General features: G+C 33.1%; 1 protein-coding gene across 1 annotated transcript; it reads left to right on the forward strand.

The window, feature by feature from the left end:
- The first annotated feature begins 2,228 nt into the window (after window positions 1-2,228).
- Window positions 2,229-9,160, forward strand: LOC105634931 (pleiotropic drug resistance protein 1). Its single transcript, XM_012217889.4, has 24 exons — window positions 2,229-2,667; window positions 2,846-2,966; window positions 3,075-3,163; window positions 3,255-3,339; window positions 3,434-3,593; window positions 3,677-3,753; window positions 3,953-4,006; window positions 4,095-4,185; window positions 4,282-4,583; window positions 4,688-4,969; window positions 5,064-5,380; window positions 5,498-5,658; window positions 5,762-5,865; window positions 5,959-6,115; window positions 6,202-6,318; window positions 6,407-6,516; window positions 6,596-6,928; window positions 7,005-7,295; window positions 7,395-7,478; window positions 7,564-7,697; window positions 7,769-7,996; window positions 8,079-8,250; window positions 8,333-8,587; window positions 8,696-9,160. The coding sequence occupies exons 1-24, from the start codon at window positions 2,333-2,335 to the stop codon at window positions 8,951-8,953; spliced, it is 4,317 nt and encodes a 1,438-aa protein (XP_012073279.1). The 5' UTR covers window positions 2,229-2,332; the 3' UTR covers window positions 8,954-9,160.
- Window positions 9,161-11,320: the final 2,160 nt, after the last annotated feature.

The following is an 11,320-nucleotide window of genomic DNA, read 5'->3' on the forward strand; positions in this document are numbered from 1 at the left end:
AAGGAAAGTAGGGCATCAGACCTTTGACCTTTCCCTCTTTAACTCTCATCTCAAATTTTCTTCAAATACCCAATACAGCAACCTCTTTCATACCCAAATAACTGAAAAAAAAAAAAAGAAAATTGCTTAAATAATTATGATGTGGTTGCCTATGGTGAGATCAAAGTCGGTTTTTAGGTTTAGAATTTGTTGTTGGAAGTTAAGATTTTCAAGTCAAAAGATGCGGAATATACCTCTCTTTATGTTTTATATATGTGTAATAAAGAAAGCAAAAAAAATAGATGAGAGGTGGAGATTATAGTCCACAAAATCTGCAACCATGCAGGAGGAAGTGATGAGACGGAGATTATAGTCCAAGAAACAGAAACCGACTATTTTAATATTAGTTGAGGGTGGCAAATTAGAGGGTCTTTTAGATAAATTATAGTGCCAATGTCAAATGTTATCTGTAATCTGCCAGGCTTATTTAATGAACCAACAATGACATCTTGACAATGACATATTAGAGAAAACGTTGGACATGTGGTTGGTCTTTTTCCTTTGTATAAGAATATGGAAACTAGAGGGGTTTTAAATTCGAGTTTTTCATCTCTATTCATAGAGATGAAAAGGGTGGCTATCCGTGAACTTTGAACTATCTATAATTTTATTTTTTTAAAATTTTACTATCCGTATATGTCTCAAATCCGGTTAAATATCCATTTAAGTATCTCTATTCGAATTCGTTTAATGTATTCTATAAACATATAGGATATCCGTCCATTTTAAACTATTCAAATCCAAACTTATTTAAAATGCATTTTTTATTAATAAATGGGTAGGGTACTCATGGGTGCTAAAACTGTCTATTATAATAGGTAATTGGTAGCGGGTACTAGAGTCGAATACCCATATTCTAGCCGTATCCGTTACAGATAGTAATTTCACTATCTTTATCCATCTAAAACCCATTTATAATTATCCATATTTTTGTCAAATGAATCGGAGGGAAGCAGGTATCCTAAAATACCCGTCTCACTTCTATCTTTATCCGTGAATACGAGAGTAAATGATCACAGACATTCCAATTGAAGATAAATATACAGCAAATGCAGTCACATGAAAATATAATATGGGAAGATATATATCAGCATCATTTTGTTTACCACACATGCATTAGTACTGTTCTTAAATTAAATTGCATTATGCGATTGCCTAATGGGTGGATATATGCATGGAATCATCATTGAGATTATTGATTTAGGAAATTTTGGTTAAAAGTTAAAAGAGTTAATTATTTGGTTTATTAAGATAATTAAAGCTCCTGAAATGAAATGGAAATGGAGGACAAATAACTTTCTTAAGTGGAAAACAATAAAGTCCTACTTATGTATTAAATTTTTGCATAATTTAATATTTTCAGAATTTAAATTCTTATAGGTAGAAAACAATTTTAATGTTGTATTTTGGACATACATAATTTAATATTTGCAACAATATTATAGCATCAAGTACTTGTAACTGATATTCTCAAAAAAAAAAAAAAAAAAAAAAAAAGTACTTGTAACTGATACATCGTTGACTACACCCCAATTTAAATATGTAACAACCTAGTAAATGAAATTTTATAATGAAATTTAAATATATAATGTTTTATATATATATATATATATATATATATATATATATATATTAAAGGGCATATTTTATTATTTAAAAAAAAAAAAAAAAACTAAATGGCATTCTTTTGTGAGTTTTGCTTAACTAAAAGTTGCATGTATCTATCTTCCTTTTAAGGTAGATGGTCCATACATAAAGAGTTATATGTATAGTGTAGGTAAGAACTTTTAAACGAACATCTATCTTTAGAAGAAAGGATTTACAAATTTAATGAGGAAATTTCGCATAAACAAAGATGCAAATGTCTTTTATTATAAATAATAATAATAATAATAATAAAGAACAACCATTTTTCACAATAATAATCAACTATTAGTTGGATGGTGGAGGCAAGTATCTTCCTATTTACAGAAATTTTTGTTAGTTGATATTAATTTTTTCCTTTTAAGTGCATAAAGAGATTGTCCCATATGATTTGATGGTTTTTGTTTTTGTTTTTGTTTTTTTTTTTAATCATCCCATCATTTTCGGTACCATGGAAAAAACGAGCACATTCACATCACATGCCACAATTGCTATATAAACAGGAGAGCTTCCATCTCATTGTTCTCATAGAAGAAAATTTAATTTTGATATTCACTTCAACACCTGTAGTGTAAAGACCAATATAATTTGCCAAAGAAAAAAGAACAAAGACCCAGAAGCAAGAATCACAATCTTGATTTAGTTGTCAATGGAAAGTTCTTATCTTTATAGAGCTAGTAACAGTTTCAGAACAGGCAGTACTTTTTCTTTAAGCAGGAGAAGCAATGGTTTAGAAATGTTTGCACCATCTTCTAGAAGAGAAGAAGATGATGAAGAGGATTTGAAATGGGCTGCAATAGAGAGATTGCCTACCTATGACAGGTTAAGAAAGGGTGTATTAACTACAATGACTGGTGGTGCTAGTGAGATTGATATACGCTCTCTTGGATTGCAAGAAAGGAAGAATTTGCTTGAAAGATTGGTGAGAGTAGCTGAAGAAGATAATGAGAAATTCTTGTTGAAGCTCAAGAATCGTATTGACAGGTGAAAATTTTGAATTCCACTTGTTTTTTCTTAATTTTTGTTCATTTTCTTGAACTCTGTTAAATTGCTGATAAAAGGCTGTAAAGAAAGGAAGGTAACATGAATTTTGATTTTTGTTGTTGGCTTGTGCACTACTGTTGATTTTAATACTAAAAGTACTTGTTTTTCGGTTCTCTAGAGTTGGAATTGATATTCCCACAATTGAAGTCCGATTTGAGCATCTAAAAATTGAAGCAGAAGCTTACGTAGGGAGCAGAGCTTTGCCTACATTCTTCAACTACTCTGTTAATATTCTAGAGGTAACAAACTGCAAATATTGATCATCAGTTATTATCTGGACTTCTTAAAAAAATTATGGATTTATTTAGTTTTATTTAGTTCGTAACTTGTTATTCTCTAATATTCAGGGTATTTTGAATTATTTCCATATTCTTTCAAGCAGAAAGAAACACCTGCATATCCTTAAAGATGTGAGTGGTATAATCAAGCCATCAAGGTAAAACTTAAATTAATGGTGTCTGATTAATTTAGGTTTCCAGGAAGTTTTCATTTCCAATTATGCTCCTATTTTGTTATGTTTATAACAGAATGACATTGCTTTTGGGTCCTCCAAGTTCCGGTAAGACCACACTCTTGTTGGCTTTGGCTGGAAAGCTTGATCCCACTTTAAAGGTGATAATTCATTGTTGTAGTTTCATATTTGTAACAGGGTATAAGATTTCTTAAGCTCTTTAATTTTGATTTATAACTAAGCTTTCTGCTGCAGTTTTCAGGGAGAGTGACTTACAATGGACATGACTTGGATGAATTTATACCCCAAAGAACTGCTGCCTATATCAGTCAACATGATCTTCATATAGGAGAAATGACTGTAAGGGAAACCTTGGCTTTCTCTGCAAGATGCCAAGGAGTTGGAACCCGTTATGGTAAAGTTCCATGCATTAATACACAATAATCTGAACAATACTCGGGAAATCTTTTTTATTTTTTTTTTAAATTTTATCTGCAGATTTGTTAGCAGAGCTGTCAAGAAGGGAGAAAGCAGCAAATATTAAGCCTGATTCTGATATTGATGCCTTTATGAAGGTGAGATAATTAAATTCTTATGCGAATCTTATTCTGAATGAACGGTTTACAATTTTGTTGAAAATGTTTAAATCATCAACTCGAATTTTTTTTTTTTTCTGTCATGTTCTAGCACAACAAGGTAGCAAAAAATTATTATGGCAGAACAAGTAGCAAAAGTAGTGCTTGATTTCTATTTATTTTATTTCTGCTACTACAGGCAGCCGCAACAGAAGGTCAAGAGGCTAGTGTCATAACAGATTATATTCTGAAGGTAATAATATAAACAGCAAGTACTATAAAGTATGAAGTCAATGACCTTCAATTTGTTGACTAAATGCCTTTTTCACTTTTCTTTATAGGTTTTAGGATTGGAAGCCTGTGCAGATACAATGGTAGGAGATGAAATGTTGAGAGGCATTTCTGGTGGACAAAGGAAGCGTGTTACAACGGGTAAACAAGCTTCCCAGTATATTTCTGACATAAAGAAACATTTTGTATTTGGAATATATAATATCCTCATGAAAATCTTTGATAACTAAATTTCAGGTGAGATGCTAGTTGGACCAGCATTAGCATTGTTTATGGATGAGATTTCTACTGGTTTAGACAGCTCGACAACTTACCAGATTGTGAACTCACTCAAGCAATATGTTCAAATTCTTAAGGGAACTGCTTTCATTTCTCTCCTTCAGCCAGCACCAGAGACTTATGATCTCTTTGATGACATTATTCTCCTCTCTGATGGCCTAATAGTGTACCAGGGTCCTCGCGAACAAGTTCTTGAGTTTTTTGAATTCATGGGCTTCAGGTGTCCTGAAAGAAAAGGTGTAGCAGACTTCTTGCAAGAAGTAAGTAAGAAGATTGTGCTTTTATCAGTTACATTTAATTTTTATGGGAACAGTGACACTTGTGGTTTTGAACCTTGGTTTAACTACAATGAATATAATTGCAGGTGACATCAAGGAAAGATCAGATGCAGTATTGGGCAAGTAAAGACGAACCTTACAGATTTATCACTGTCAAGGAATTTGCTGAGACATTTGAGTCATTCCATGTTGGAAGGAGACTTGGACAGGATCTTTCAACTCCATTTGAAAAGGCCAAGAGCCATCCAGCTGCTTTGACAACCAAAAATTATGGTGTCAATAAGAAGGAGCTACTTAAAGCTTGTTTCTCAAGAGAATTCCTACTTATGAAGAGGAACTCATTTGTCTTTGTTTTCAAGTTCTGTCAAGTGAGTACAGTATTTAACTTTGTTCTAATCATTTTTTGTAAATGTTTTGAACAAAAATTGCGAATTTCCGATCTTTCTTTCCTTCTGCTATCAGCTGACAATACTGGCGTTGATTACAATGACACTCTTCCTTCGGACTGAGATGCATCGAAATTCAGTAATAGATGGAGGAATTTATGCAGGTGCTTTGTTCTTCATTGTTATTCTAGTATTGTTTAATGGCATGGCAGAGATTTCCATGACCATTGCAAAGCTGCCTGTATTCTACAAGCAAAGAGAACTCCGATTCTATCCTGCATGGGCTTATGCTCTTCCCACATGGATCCTTAAAATCCCTATCACATTCATAGAAGTTGCAATTTTGGTATTCACGACATACTATGTCATTGGGTTTGATCCAAATGTAGGAAGGTAATAAGAAAGATTTTTAGTATCTTCTATTACTAATGTTTTGTTTCATATGTTGTCACTTTAAGGCTGATGTACAAGGAAATGTTCTTTATATCCGCTACTCATATATTTCTACAGGTTGTTTAGGCAATACCTCTTGCTCATAATTGTTAATCAGATGGCTTCTGGATTATTCCGAACCATAGCTGCAACAGGAAGGAACATGACTGTAGCTAACACCTTTGGCTCATTCATACTGCTGTTGCTTTTCATTTTGGGCGGATTTATCTTGTCACGAGGTATAAATATAATTAGTAAAATAAGCTTAGTGCAAAGGTTAATATGTTTGCAAACTTTAAATTTTAGTCAGCACAATTTGTTTTTCTTTGTTTAATGCTGCAGATAACATAAAGAAGTGGTGGTTGTGGGGTTACTGGATATCTCCGATGATGTATGGGCAAAATGCAATTGTAGTTAATGAGTTCCTGGGACATAGTTGGAGTCATGTAAACTCATACATTACTCATTTCTACAATTTTGTTGTTTTTCTCTTAATAATCAACTAAACTCTGAGTTTGCTTTCTTTGTCAAATTCAAAGGTTCCCCAAAACTCAACAGAAACATTGGGAGTTCAAGTTTTGAAGTCTCGAGGATTCTTCACTGAAACATATTGGTACTGGCTAGGAGTAGGGGCATTGCTTGGATTCACAATACTATTCAACTTCTTATACACTCTGGCTCTCACTTTTCTGAATGGTAGTTAAAATCTTCACACTTTTCAAGTTATCCAGAAGCGAGAGCTTAGTTTTTATACTGTTCTGTGAATTAATAATGTTATGCAGCATTTGACAAGCCTCAGGCTGTTGCACAAAAAGAACCTGAAGACAATGAAACTGATAGAACAGAAGACATTCATTTGACTAACCATGGAAGTAGCTCTAGTAACCAAACTAACAGAGGTCCGATTCTCATTAATTGTGATTTCATGTGCAAGTCATTTAATTCTTTCCCTCTAAATAATAATCAAATTCTTTAATTGATATGCAGGCTTTGGACCCAGCTCTTCACACAACAAGAAGAAAAAAGGAATGGTTCTTCCATTTGAACCACATTCCATTGCATTCGATGAAATTACATATTCTGTTGACATGCCTCAGGTAACAAGATTTTGCAGATCATGTAATGCAGTGTAGAATATGAGTGTTTGACGACTTATGTTTGGATTGAACTCTGCAGGAAATAAAAAATGAGGGCGTCCATGAACATAAATTAATACTCCTAAAGGGTGTAAGTGGTGCTTTCAGGCCAGGTGTTCTAACAGCTCTCATGGGTGTTAGTGGCGCTGGTAAAACTACTCTAATGGATGTGCTAGCCGGTAGAAAAACTGGGGGATATATTGAAGGAAGTATAAAAATTTCTGGGTATCCAAAGAAGCAAGAAACATTTGCTAGAATTTCTGGATACTGTGAGCAAAATGATATCCATTCTCCACATATTACTGTTTATGAGTCAGTGCTATTCTCCGCCTGGCTTCGTCTACCTCCTGAAGTAGACAGTGAAACTAGAGAGGTACATATCTGCAACAGAAAAAATTTTGGAGCTTTAGATTCAAAATATAAAAACTTAAAAGTTTTACGTGGTGCAGATGTTTGTTGAGGAAGTCATGGAGCTTGTGGAACTGAATCCATTGAGGCAAGCCTTAGTTGGATTGCCGGGTGTAAATGGTCTGTCAACTGAACAACGCAAGCGTCTAACAATTGCAGTTGAGCTAGTAGCAAACCCGTCAATTATTTTTATGGATGAGCCAACTTCAGGATTAGATGCAAGAGCTGCAGCCATAGTCATGAGAACAGTTAGAAACACGGTAGATACTGGAAGAACGGTTATATGCACCATCCATCAGCCTAGCATTGATATATTTGAAACTTTTGATGAGGTGAGAAATGTTAAATCAACATGTAAGTTCTTCATTATTTTTTCTTTCGCATATGTGAACTTTTTATTTACTTGACAAGTTTAAAATGGCATATATCAGTTATTCCTGTTGAAGCGAGGTGGACAAGAGATATATGTGGGACCACTAGGTCATCATTCTTGCCAGTTAGTCAAGTATTTTGAGGTATGTTATCACGAACAATACAGAAAACATACCTAAGTTTTAGTAATGTGAACCAGCTAATTAATGCACATACTTTTATATTTAGGGAATTGAAGGAATCAGCAAAATCAAAGATGGCAATAATCCAGCAACTTGGATGTTGGAAGTTACAACAGCAGCACAAGAAGTAGCTTTGGGGGTTGATTTTGCTGATATATACAAAAATTCAGAGTTGTATAGGTAATCTTTTGATGCCACAAATGTGTTATAACAAGGAATAAGCAGAACACTGATTTGTTGAAATTTTGCAGAAGAAACAAAGAACTTATTAAGGATTTAAGCAAGCCTGCTCCTGGTTCAAAAGACCTTTATTTCCCTACCCAGTATGCGAGATCGTATTTTGCTCAATTCTTGGCATGCTTATGGAAACAACATTTATCATATTGGTGCAATCCTCCATACACTGCAGTGAGATTTCTCTTTACAACCTTCATAGGCCTAATCTTTGGAACAGTGTTCTGGAATCTTGGCTCCAAAATGTAAGTCACATCTCAAGAACTACTAGCTAGAGTAAAATACATGTTCAGAATAGGAAAAATAATGTTACATCTTAAATTATAGGACAAAGCAGCAAGATCTTTTTAACGCAATGGGGTCAATGTACGCTGCTGTTCTCTTCCTTGGCATACAAAATGCATCATCCGTGCAGCCTGTGGTAGCTGTGGAACGAACAGTTTTTTACAGAGAAAGAGCAGCCGGAATGTATTCTGCCTTGCCATATGCCTTCGGACAGGTAAAAAACAATAATAATAAACTATTATTATGAGAATTATTATTAATAGAACATCATGTATGTTTTTTTACAATTGTTGCAGGTTGCGATTGAACTTCCATATATCTTTGTGCAAGCTGCAGTGTATGGTGTTATAGTCTATGCAATGCTAGGATTCGAATGGAACGTCTCCAAGTTCTTTTGGTATTTATTTTTCATGTACTTCACATTGTTATACTTCACCTTCTATGGCATGATGGCTGTGGCAGTATCACCAAACCACCAGATTGCTTCAGTAATTTCTTCTGCATTTTATGCAATATGGAACTTGTTTTCTGGGTTCATAATTCCAAGGCCTGTAAGTTCTTCACTCTATCTGTCTATCTATATATATTTATATATAAAATTTTCTATGGGGAATAATTGTGATAATTGATTTTGTTGTTTCATTCATGCTAAATAACAGCGGATGCCTGAGTGGTGGAAATGGTACAGTTGGATATGTCCAGTAGCTTGGACACTGTATGGACTGGTAGCATCACAATTTGGAGATATCAAAGAGAAACTTGAAACAGGTGAAACAGTGGAAGATTTTGTGAGAGAATATTTTGGTTTCAGACATGAGCTTCTTGGAGTAGTAGCAACTGTAGTGTTTGGATTTTCTGTGCTTTTTGCGTTTGCTTTTGCAATTTCCATAAAGTTGTTTAATTTCCAGAGACGATGATATAATTTCCTCTGGTTTCTGTGTAAGTCTGCCAAAGAGCTAATGTAATGTCATAATGGTTAAATGTCTTTCAGAAATGGAAATAGGAAAAAAATATATATATATGACAGTGCTGCAACAGCTGAAAAGTTTTGAAGAAGCCATTTTTACAGGAGAGAGAATTTTCTCTCTTGTGGTTTACAAATTAAAAGGAAAGTTTCCGTTTCATAGAGATTATCCTGGAGTGGGTTTTCTAATACTCCTGCCTTGCTAGATTAAAAAATGGAAAAATTAAAATTAATTATTAAATTATAGGATTTCTTTTTTCAAGAACTAATTATAAAATTTTTAAATTATAATTTAGTCAACATTTTGCTTCTTTTGTCCAAAATAGTCTCTTTCCACCGTCAATTAATCTTTTTATTATCGTCAAATTAATTTTGAATTTTTTGATATAAATTAATATTTTAATCTTTTTATTTTGAATGAAAAAACTAAAGTATTAATAAAATTATAATTTATGAATTTCACAGTTAATTTTTAAATAATCAAAATCCTGGTATGTTAATTTAATTATTTTTTTCCACATGATATGAGAAAATAAACATTTATTAAATGATTATCATCCTTACAAGTTTAGTAATGTATTTTATATTTAAATAAATTACTTTAAATTAATTTGATTCGGTAGAAGGACAGTGTAAAAAATCCATACAACCAAACTGACAAAATAATTAACCGTTAACCGGCAAATAGTTAACTTGTCTTAATGTTCGATTCAGTTGCGTCCAACCCCAATTACAGCCTAATTAGTCAAAAGACAATAAAATCGACTCGTTTTCTCAAATTTATTGACCAATTAGAGTAGGGACTGCGAATAGATGGCAACTTTGAATACTTGCATCGCCAATTGTCCACCTTTGCGCTTTGGTTAGGTTCAGAGGCTACAAACTGTTGCGTGTAACATGCTTGATGAAATGCCTGAACGATGCATTGTGCGGCATTATGTGATATGCCTATATTGTTGAAAGCTAGAATTGGGTGGTGAAGTTCCATACGGGTAGCATTGAAAGAGAATTTCTTTTCTTATTTACTTTTTCAATTTCATTTCTGTTATTATATGGAATTTATTAATGTTGCCAAACTTGCTTCAGGGGTTAATTTCCTAACCTACATTAATAGACCATTTTAGTCTACCTAATATTTAAGCCTTATGACTTCCCTTTCATATGTAAGTGCAATCACCATAGGCAGACATAGGATAGAATTTTAGGGAGCTAAAGTTTGAATACTCGGCATTTTTTGAAGAATGCATTTATTAGTCTTAGATGGTTTTCCCATCTAAGATAGAAACAATTTATATTGTGCCAAAGTGAATTTCATACATTAAACAATTTATATAATATCATGTAAATATAAAATTAGAAACGAAAATTAATTTTTAACATTTTTCTGTTATACATATGCTTTAAGTGAACTGTCACTAACTCATGTTGAAAAGTATTTGAATTTGATATTATATTAACGTCTAATGATTTTTTTCACTTGAATAAAAAAGTTAAATAAATATTTAAATGCAAATCTAACCAAATGGAGCCTCAAAATTTTAAATTCTTTAATGTTTTTACTTGTACCTTGATATTTACTGGACTTTATTTAAAATATTTGTTGATTGTGAAATATTTTAATGTACATCTTACCTTGGGTTCGCCATTGATGATCAGAGACGCATACGCACACATATATACATATGTATGATGCATGTTTATGTCTGTCTAAAAGCTCCTACTTCCTCCAAAATTTATTTGAAATTTTATATCTGTAATTCCATGGAATTGGTTCTACTTGAATCTAATTCTATGAAAGTTGGCAGAATTTGCTAATATTCTAAATCCATCCGATTCTAGATGCCCCTACTGATATCCCTTCTACATTATGACATAATTCTCTCTGTCCATCACCCGTGAAGTTCAATCTCTAACTAGCGTGGTAATAGGTCACCCAACCTTGCTTTAGAAAGAGAGTTTGATAGAAGCTGTGATGCTTCAATAATCTTTTAATTGGCTATTAACTGGAATTCTGTTTCTGACCAAATTCTGCCAACCATTTGGCAGTGAACGAAGGAAGACCAAAGGCCAAGACTTTTAGTGTAATATTTTAATTCTTTGCATCTATATTTAGTCATGACTGTATCATTGTTATGTAGTAAATGTTGTCAATTTGTGCAGACAAATGCATTGAAGTTGAGTATATTGTAAGTAGTTACCATCCAACATTTGTTACCTTATTTCATACTTCTGACCTCAACCAAAAAGTCAAACATGATAAATCAACAAATGCAAGTTTTGCATGAATGTTGGCAAAAGTTATTCATTTGAGTTCTACTAG

The sequence above is a fragment of the Jatropha curcas genome, chromosome 1 (assembly GCF_041381405.1).
Source record: "Jatropha curcas cultivar XTBG-Jc1 chromosome 1, XTBG_Jcur_1.0, whole genome shotgun sequence".
NCBI classification, from domain to species: domain Eukaryota; kingdom Viridiplantae; phylum Streptophyta; class Magnoliopsida; order Malpighiales; family Euphorbiaceae; genus Jatropha; species Jatropha curcas.